We start from the raw sequence: 10096 nt of genomic DNA, 5'->3' as shown, positions 1-10096 counted from the left end.
ATTGACATTTTCCCTGTAACTTGAGTCTTCAAAAGTTGCCTAGAGAACTAAAAGATGAAGTCATTTCCCCAGAATCCCTCAGCCACTATGTGTAAGAGGTAAGTCTTAAATCCTAAAAAGCTAGCTGTGGAGCCAGCTCTCACTCCCCTATGCCACATTGTTAAAGACTTGACTCCATTGCATAAAACTAGTTATTAGCTTAGCCACTGTCAGGGGGGAAAGAGAGAGAGAGGGGGGAAGTTAAGGATCATCAGCTGACCCCAGATGAGGATTTAAAAAGTCATCCTGTGGATTATTTAACAGGGGGAAATGCAATATCATTAATTCAGAACTCCAGGGCAGAAAGCTAACGCCGGAGAGTGATTTCTGAACATGTATACTTACTTTGGTATTTAGCCATCACCTCCCTGCCAGAAGGAAACAAAGAGATTCCAAATGGAAGCATTAAAATTACTAGAGGCAGAGCAACAAGATGTAGAAATCAACATTTAATGTGAATGTGTAAATCCTCCATATTCCCTGCTGCCACAAAAGCATAGGGTAGCTTTCACCCATACCACAGGGGGTGTACATCATTAAACACAGTTCTCCCAGTGACTCCATGGTAGGATAAGCTCCTGTAGAACAGGCTTTATTGTCTGAGAAGAATCAGTCTTGGTCCTTAGCTGTTCTGTGCTGTGTTAAGCAGAGGTAAACCTTGGGGGGAAAGAATTCCCAAGAAACCTCAGGTGGGGTCTGTTCCCCTATTTCTTTTCACTTAATCCACATTGCATGCTAGACGTTGGGTCTGAAAAGTAGAGTTCCCTTAGTAAAAAGCTTGTTAAAATGAGGTCTTTAATAAATGCATTCTGAACAAATCAAAGAATATTGTCCCTCACAGATTATGGGGTGAGTGCCTTCAACTGCCAAGAAAGGATGTTGTCTATCAAATCACTGGCTTTCTAAACCACCCCAGGTCTTTGCTCTCACTCCTAATCCAAGAAGACAAAAAGATTGTCACAAAAAAAACTGTAGAAAATTAAGCACTCTCCTCAATAAGGTAATGCTTTATTTCTGAGGATAAAAATGAGAGGAAGGAATTATAAGAAATCTTCCTCCAGAACCTTATTAAAATGTGAAGAAAGAAAATCACACCAATTATTTAAGGCTCACAAAAAAAAAAAAACAACTTGTCTTTCTTTCCAGAAAGTGTCTCTATTCTAGAACTAAAGCATCAAGTTTGCATGACATCCAGAGAAACACAGGTTTGTGAACATGAGAACTAGGACAGGCTGATGCTGAGAAACAAGTGTCCATATCAGGAAGGTGCTGGTGAAATAGTGGTTCCCAGAAAAGCAGCACAAACTTCTTCCATCCATAAGTACAACATATATTTATATAGAGAAAGAAAATATATGTCAGAAATATCTGAACTACAGTATAAAATTTTCTTCCATCTGCCACGAAAAATAACTCCCTCCCCACCAATATTCAAATAAATGTACTCAAATTTGCAACACGTATATCTGGGGTTTACAAAATCTCTAGTCTCTGTTTGTTGTTGGTTTTTTCCAAAAGCTTTTGCCTGGGTTTTCCCACTAATGGCTAAAAGTGGCCAGGACTGCAAATACATACATCTCACTGCACTCACCATTTCGACAGTTTCCTGGGTCATGGAATGTGGTACTTTTTAAAAATAAGTGACCCTTTGGTGTCATGGGAAAAAAAAGTGGAAAAAACAAAAAGGGGGGAAAGGGGAGAAGGACCAAGGGAGAAAAGCAGGTTGGAGAATAATCTTTGAATACTCTGTTGGTACAAAATAGATTGCCACTCTAAAGAGTCATTCTGCTTCCCCCTTCTACATCTCCACCTGGCTGTCTTGGTCTCCACTACAGATCTGTCTCCTGGCTTGTATCCAGGCAAAGGGCATAGAGGGATTTCCTTATGTCTACATTGCTTTTGGCTTTAAGGTTACATTTTTCCAGGGGGCAGCTTCCCCTGTGGGATCCTTCCATGTTAACTGGGGTTTTAGTAAAGGACCCTTTGCTCTCACTAGATTTCATCTGATTCACACTGTCCTGTGCTGAGCCCTGGCCTGTGGTGCTTGTTGGTTCTTCCTTGAGGGCAGCCCTTTCCTCATTATCGGTCTCCCGATGATAGAAGTAATTGAAGTTGGAGACAATGACAGGCACAGGCAGAGCTATGGTGAGGACACCTGCAATGGCGCACAAAGATCCCACAATCTTGCCCCCTACCGTCACCGGTCTCATGTCCCCATAGCCCACTGTAGTCATGGTGACCACTGCCCACCAGAAGGCATCTGGGATACTGGAGAAGTGGGTCTCGTGGTTGTCTGCCTCGGCAAAGTAGACAGCACTGGAGAAGAGAATGACTCCGATGAAGAGGAAGAAGATGAGGAGCCCCAGCTCCCGCATGGAGGCCTGCAAGGTCTTGCCCAGGATTTGGAGGCCCTTGGAATGTCTGGAGAGTTTGAAGATGCGGAAAACCCTGACCAGGCGGATGACTCGCAAGATGGCCAGGGACATGGCCTGCTGTCCATTGGAACTTCCACCTCCTCCTATTCCCCCTGGCTGTTGCTCTGCCAGCTCCGTGCCCAGGGTGATGAAGTAAGGAAAGATAGCTACCACGTCGATGATGTTCATGATGTTCCGGGAGAATTCCGCTTTGCTGGGGCAAGCAAAAAAGCGGACCAGAAGCTCAAAGGTGAACCACACTACACACGTGGTCTCCACAATGAAGAATGGATCTGCCAGGGTCCTGGACACCATAGGGGCTACTGTGGGCCCTTGAGACAGGAGATGCAGGTCCCGACCACTGCCTCTGCTGGCATTAGCATTCTGAGGGTGAGTTGGAGGCTGCTGGGGCAGCTGGGGATGGCGAAGCAGCTCCCGTTCATCCCGGAACTCAGGCAGGGTCTCAAGACAGAAAGTGATGATGGAGATGAGGATGACCAAAACGGAGACAATGGCGATGCCCCGGGCAGAGCCGGAACTCTCTGGGTACTCAAAGATGAGCCAAACCTGCCTCTGGAACTCATTCCGGGGCAGAGGCTTCTCCTCTTCTTTGATGAAGCCCTCATCCTCCCTGAATCGCTCCATGGCCTCATCCCCTAGCTGATAGAAGCGGATCTCATCAGCAAACACGTCCAAGGAGACATTGACTGGCCTCCGCAGCCTCCCCCCAGACTGGTAGTAGTACAGGATGCCGTCGAAGCTGGGTCGGTTACGATCGAAGAAGTACTCATTGCGCAGGGGGTCAAAGTAATGCAGACGCTTGGCAGGGTCCCCCAAGAGAGTGTCCGGGAACTGAGCCAGAGTGCCAAGCTGAGTCTCGAAACGAAGCCCCGAGATGTTGATGAGCACACGTTGATGATGGAGGGTAGCTGACCCTAAACCTTCACCTTCCGACATCCCCAGGGGGGAGCTTGTTTCTGCTTCTTCTTCCCCTTGTCCTGGAGGTTGCTGTCGAGCTGTCTCCGGAAGCTCGGGTAAAGGACGCCCACCCGGGACTTCGCCTCTCCCACCACCGCCACGCCTGGACCTCCTCGGCGTTCCCTCCTTGGCTTCCTCGTTCGGCTGTCCCGTCGGAGGACGCCGGACCTCTCCCTCTGCCTTGGGGCCGCTGTTTCCCCCAGCCAGTTCTCCTTTCCCGATGGCCACTGTGCCTCCGTTCTTCAGCGTGACCAAGGCGATCTCCATGGGCCAGGGGCAGGGGCATGCTGCGCCCCCGCCTCTAGGCTCCTCTGTCCCACTCTCTCCCTGTGCCCTCTCCAAGCTCTCTGCTAACCTCCTGCCTGGCCGCCCGAATCTCGGCAAATGCACCCCGCTGAGGTTGCCGGAGCGACTCCCAGTTAGTCCTGACGTCAAGATGCTGCCCTGGCTCTTTTCTCCCTGCAAGCTTCTCGGTTACCAAGCAGCATAAATGCTCCTTTGCAAGCAGATGCAATCTTATAGTCTGCTCTCTCCATCAGCCAGGCACTCAGCCACCACCCCCTGGAGTTCCCTCCACCTCTTCTTTCATTCTCTTCCTCCCCTTTCTCTCCTTCCCCGCTCCGCGACTCTCACCCCTTATAACTCACGCAATCCTGCCAGACTAGCGACATAACAAGCGCTCCCACCTACCCCTTCCTCACTCCCCCCAAAACGGTGGGAGTGTCTCCCCGCGGAGAGGCGCAGATGGGGTTATTGGTTTGTGAGAGGGCAGAGAGAAAGCAGGGAGAGGTACAAAGGAGGAGCATCATTGTATACTGGAGAGAGCCAAGACTCCCCTGGGCAAGAAGATGAGAATAGCTTTGTGTTTTTCTGCTCACCTGGGACTCTCCTGTAAACTGGATACACTTGGGCAGGGGAAGAGAGAAGGGGAGAATATTGAGTTGTTACAGGAGGGAACAGATGGAAATGATTCTTTTTCTTCTCTCTCTCTCTCTCTCTCTCTCTCTCTCTCTCTCTCTCTCTCTCTCTCTCTCTCTCCCCTCTCTGTCTCTGTCTCTGTCTCTCTGTCTCTCTCTGTCTCTGTCTCTGTCTCTGCCTCTCTCTCTGTCTCTCTCTCTGTCTCTCTCTCTGTCTCTCTCTCTGTCTCTGTCTCTCTCTGTCTCTCTGTCTCTCTCTCTGTCTCTCTCTCTGTCTCTCTCTCTCTCTCTCTCTCTCTCTCTCTCTCTCTCTCTCTCTCTCTCTCTCTCCCTCTCTCTCTTCCTCTCCCTCTATTTTTCAGGCTCAATGACTCTGTCTCATCTGTCTGTCCCTGTCTATGTCTCTCCCTCCCTCCCCCTTCTCTTTCTTTCTCTGTTACTCTTCTGACTTCCTTCTTTTCTTTCTCTTTCATCAGGGGAGAGCTTGCCAGAGTCTTCAACAGGGGCTAAATGAAGGGGCTGATATGAACTAAAACACCAATGAAAAAGACCTTTCGGGCTCTCTTACAGATCAGAAATTGCGTGCCACTAACCAGACTTCAACTCTAATGAAAGTCCACATTCCAAATACATTTCTTCCCTGAAGAAGTACCAGATGTAGTTCCCTTAGGCACATTCAGGCAGCCCCAGGCAGGCAGAATCAAGGGACCTCACAGAATAATCTCACAGCTCTCCACTCTGGAGACCAAATCTTATGTGCCGATCCCAGAACTGGAAGGAAGATGAGAGAGGAGAGATCCCAAAAAGTACTGAAAATGCCTGAAAAAAGAGGAAAGTCACATAGTCCTATGTGCAGTTATTTCTCTGAATATTTTACAGGTTCACAGTGGGCCTAGCCCTATCTACATTCGGGAAGTAGGGGCTCCATTTATAAAAGGCAAGTCAGGGAAACTCTGTGACCCACTTCTCTGGAAATATTTTAAGGATGAGAGATGTAATCCTGCCTATCCCTACCCTAAACACCACCACTCCCAGGCCCAACTCCCCATCTGTTCAGTGCAGGTTGGGTATCATACTACTGCCAGGCAAGAGCACAAATAAGATGACCCTCTGGACTAGAGTCCTCCTCCAGCCTAGAGAACCAAGGTTTCCCAATCCATCTGACCATTACAAGTTTCAGTAGGTCGCCATAGAGAAGAAAAATGAACTACAGGAGAATGTGTATAATTGAGAAAGCCAGCTACAAGAGACATACTCTTATTTTTGTTTTTAAGCAAACAAAATTATGCATGAAAATATATAAGCATATATAGTTTGCTATATGCATATAAATGACTCTTTATATATATATATATATATGTATGTATATTTGAGCTTTCATTGAGGCTTTGGGTGAGGGGATTGTGTCTGTAATCGTGTGTATATTTTGGAATATCAGTCAATCAAAAATGATTCAGGAGAGGCAGCTGGGTAGCTCAGTGGATTGAGAGCCAGGCCTAGAGACAGGAGGTCCTAGGTTCAAATCAGACACTTCCCAGCTGTGTGACCCTGGGCAAGTCACTTGACCCCCATTGCCTACCCTTACCACTCTTCCACCTATAAGTCAATACACAGAAGTTAAGGGTTTTAAAAAAAATGATTCAGGAAGGGTCTACTGAAAGCTAACTCTCATGCTATGAATGGGGAATATAAATCCAAATGTGAAACACTCCCTATCCTCAAGGAACTTACATTCTACTAGATGGATAAAACACATTCGCAGATAAATGCATACGGGACAGTAATCCTAACAGCTAGTGTTTATGTCACATTTTAAAGTTTGGAAACTGCCTTCCATGGCATCTGATTGATCTGGGCCACAATCCTGTGATTATTGTCATAGCGGATTAACCTATTAAACATAACCTATTTTTTTTTAGGTTATTGTGCTTATCATGAGAGACGTTAATGATGTGCTCAGAGTCTCACGTGCAGTAACATTCAGGATTCCAATTTAAGCTTGCCTCTCTCCAAGTTCAGTAGCTCAGCTTATACACCTCAAGATTTTGTGGGTGTTTCTCTTCTTTAGACATACACTGGAATTTTGGAAATCTGTAAATATGAGGCCATAGAAGTAAACGTGTGTGTGTGAATATGGTTTTGTGGTAGTATGTGGTTATAGGAAAGCCAATAAATGGTGTAGTATTTATAGTACACATAACCTGAGTCCAAGTTCAGCCTCTGACTCAGAATGGCTGGTGATCCTGAGCAAGTAATTTGACTTCTTGGTATTACCAAGAAACTTTGTGGGATGATAATTGCTGGTTTGAATTGGTAGAACTAGGAAGTTCACTATACTGTATCTGGACCCCCCCCCAAAAAAAATAAAAAGTAGTCACATATATGGAGTTGCAATTCTTGATGTAAAATATAGGTGGGGGACAGAAAATTTATAAAGAAATTGTTGTTCATTTGCTTTGAACTCTTTATGATCTTTTTGGAGTTTTCTTGAAAAAGAGACTGATGTGGTTTGCCATTTCCTCTCCAGCTCATTTTACAGATGAGGAAGTTAAGGCAAACAGGGCTAAATGACTTGCCAAGGGTCACATAGCTAGAAAGTATCTCAGGCTGGATTTGGACTCAAAACTGCCTGTCTCTAGGCCAGGTGCTCTACCCACTAGAGCTGCCCTCTAAAGAAACGATTGTTACTGTTCAATTGTTCCATTCATGCCCAACTCTTTATGACCCCATTTGGGGTTTTTTAGGCAAAGATGCTGGAGTAGTTTGCCATTTCCTTCTCCAGCTCATTTAGGTATTGACATCTATAGTCTCATTGAGTGAGGGGTTTTAATGGAGAGAACATTTGCTAACTTTCACACAGCTGACCTGGATTCCCAGGATGGCTCTGCTATTTTAGTACCTTCGTGGCTTTGGGCAAGACACAACAGATCTGGGCCTCGTGTCCTTGATTATATATGTATGTACATATGTGTGCATATGTTTGTATATATGAATATATGTATATAGGCAGTTAGGTGGCACAGTAGATAGAGTGCTGAACCAAGAGTTAGGAAGATTCATTTTCCTAAGTTCAAATTCAGTCTCAGATTCTTACTAGCTGTATGACCCTGGGCAAGTCACTTAACCCTGTTGCTCTCAGTTTCCACATCTCTAAAATGAGAGAAGGAAAATGGCAAAAGTATCTTTGCCCAAAAAAAAACCCCAAATGTAGTCAGAAAGAGTCAGATATGACTGAAAACAACTGAATAATATCAAAAGAAGTGAAAGAGACAGTTCTCATATGTCTCACACAAATATCTATGGAGATATATTGATATGTATGTGTGTTTAATAGATTAACTTTCTCTTTATATACCTTTCCTTCCTCTGCCCCTTCCATACTGAGCCCTTCTTTGGGGCAAACAATAAAGCAAAAACATCCAATATAGGGATTCCTTCTGGCAACACATCCAACATTCTGTCCTGGTAGCAGCCCCATCTTTCTTCCATGAGGATTGGAACATGGAACATCAGTTGTTCTCCCAGAAAATCACTGCTGTTTCAGTTGCTCAGCATTTGACATCTTTTTAGTGATTTCTCCTGCATATTTTTGTAGTCAGTCTCTTAGTTCGGCTTATTTTATCAGTTCATATAAATATTTTCCCTGTTTCCCTGAATTCCTCATATTTATAATTTCTTACTATAGATTAACGCCCCATTATATGTATATGCCCCAGCTTTATTTTATCTATTCCACAGTCAATACGTATCCACTTTTCCATGTTCTTTACCATCCAAAAAGTGCCACTATGAATATTTTGGTATATACGGGACTTTTGAATCTGTTTCTGAATTTCTTTTGGGGGGTATAAGTCCAATTGTAGAAGTATAGAGTAAAAGAATATGGAAGTTTAAAATCTCTTCTTTCATAATTCCAAATTGAAATCCAGACTGCTTAAATTTTGAATGGACAGTGTGGGTGTGTCTGTGGGTGTGTCTATGTATACAGGATCACATTATTTTTCCTTCTGCCTCTGCATTTTTGCATTTCTGTGCTCTTGTCTGCTATCTATCACAGAGTGTGTCTCTCTGGTTCTATTTTGTTCTAAATTGTCTACTCTCTTATTTTGCTGATTTCTTCTTTATAACCCTAATTTCTGGGCTTTAAAAAATATTTTCATTTAATTATTTAATTATTTAGTTTCTCTTTTAAGATTTTGGCTAGGTAGCATTGGATAGAAGGATGGCCTAGGAATCAAGGTGACTTGAACTCAAATCTTGCCTAAGACAGTTAGTGGTTGTGTGAACCTGGGCAAGTCATTTAACTTCTGCTTGCCTCTGTTTTTCTCAGCTGTAAAATGGGGATAAAATAGGGTTATTGTTAGACTAAAAAGAGGTAATATTAATAAGTACTTTAGCATAGTGCCTGACACAATGCCTATTTCTATCTTTCCTTTCTTCTGAACAATCCTGAATGTTCTTAGAACAGTGATGGGCAAACTTTTTAAAGAGGGGGCCAAAGGAAAGGAAAGGTTCATCTGTCAGTCTGTTTCTAAGGCAACACTTTCGAAGTTTCATTGTATTGTATCCTATTCATTGTATTCATCAGATTAGGAATAATGTCCCTTGGCAGGATAGAACATTTCAGGGGGCTGCCTCTGGTCCACTGACCATAGTTTGCCCATCACTGTCTTAGAACCATTCTGTTGCCATTTCAGGGGCCTTACAGAATTTATAGTAATACTTTCATCTTTTGTGAAAAGATCTTGACACAATTTCCTTTCTTGTGAGGCTATGTGAAGAGATGCATTTATCAACTGTTACCTGTTTTTATCACTCTATGGTGATATCAGTCAGTGAGCCTTTTTATGGTGTTTTTGCTATAAACATGTTTTTTTTACTGTTGATCTTTTCTTTTCTGAGAACCCAGGGTTGTTGTTCCCTAAGTCAGTCCTCAATGCCTGTTCTATGTTCTCTAAAATTCTATATTCTCTAGAATCATTAGGACAGTGCTGCAGGAATATTCCGAGAGGTTATTATTGGGTCCGTTCCCCACTTTTATCAGTGCCATTCTTGAACACTTTTTTTCCTTTCCCTCTGAACCTGACTTTCTTAACACATTAGCTGAAGAGATTGGTCATGAAGAGGTTGGAGGAGGATGCTCTAAGACACTGAAATGGGAAATGTTCCAACAAGCCCTTGCAATTGAGTCTCTTCTCCAGCCTTCACTCTCTTCACCTTTTTGCTTGTGTCTTTCGGTGCTATATTTAAAAGTTTCACAAGTATTTCACTGCTACACTCCTCTTTCCTTAGATTCTTTGCCCCAGATTCTGCACTCCTCCATAACTGCCTCATTTATTTCCCATCAGGCCTTAGGACTGCTCTGATCAACATTTATTTATTTTTTTAGATGATTGTACAATACTGTATATTGGTACCGTGATTGGTGTGATAATAAAACAGGTCCATATTGCTAATCGGTTCACTTGAATAGTCAAATGTCTAAAATGGAAATAGCCACAAGGGACTGAGAAATATAGGGCTGAGCTGAGCCAGTGTGGCCATAGGCAATGGAGAGTCAGGGACAAGAACAGCAGGCTTAGCCTACCCTTGAGGTGGCAAACTGGTCCCCCTCCCCAACACTCCTATTGTGTCAACTCTATACATTGTATGTATGTATGTATGTAATACAAAGCTGCCTGGGTCCCCATGGTCTTGTGGGAGAAGACAATCAGGGAGAGAGGTCCAAAGAGTACTTGATGACGGTGG

General features: G+C 44.0%; 1 protein-coding gene across 2 annotated transcripts; it reads right to left on the bottom strand.

Annotated features, from left to right (window-relative positions):
- Positions 1-514: 514 nt before the first annotated feature.
- KCNA5 (potassium voltage-gated channel subfamily A member 5) lies at positions 515-3698 on the bottom strand. 2 transcript variants are annotated; one of them, XM_044677751.1, is made up of 2 exons: positions 2887-3418; positions 515-2814 (listed from the first exon to the last, which is right to left on the bottom strand). In XM_044677751.1, the coding sequence occupies exons 1-2, from the start codon at positions 3408-3410 to the stop codon at positions 1869-1871; spliced, it is 1470 nt and encodes a 489-aa protein (XP_044533686.1). In that variant the 5' UTR covers positions 3411-3418; the 3' UTR covers positions 515-1868. The 2 variants fall into 2 exon arrangements, with proteins under 2 accessions (XP_044533686.1, XP_044533685.1); XM_044677750.1 differs by having other exon boundaries at positions 515-3698.
- Between the last annotated feature and the right edge of the window lie 6398 nt (positions 3699-10096).

This window comes from Gracilinanus agilis, chromosome 5 (genome assembly GCF_016433145.1).
Source record: "Gracilinanus agilis isolate LMUSP501 chromosome 5, AgileGrace, whole genome shotgun sequence".
Taxonomy (NCBI): domain Eukaryota; kingdom Metazoa; phylum Chordata; class Mammalia; order Didelphimorphia; family Didelphidae; genus Gracilinanus; species Gracilinanus agilis.
This window is presented reverse-complemented; position numbering and strand designations above follow the sequence as displayed.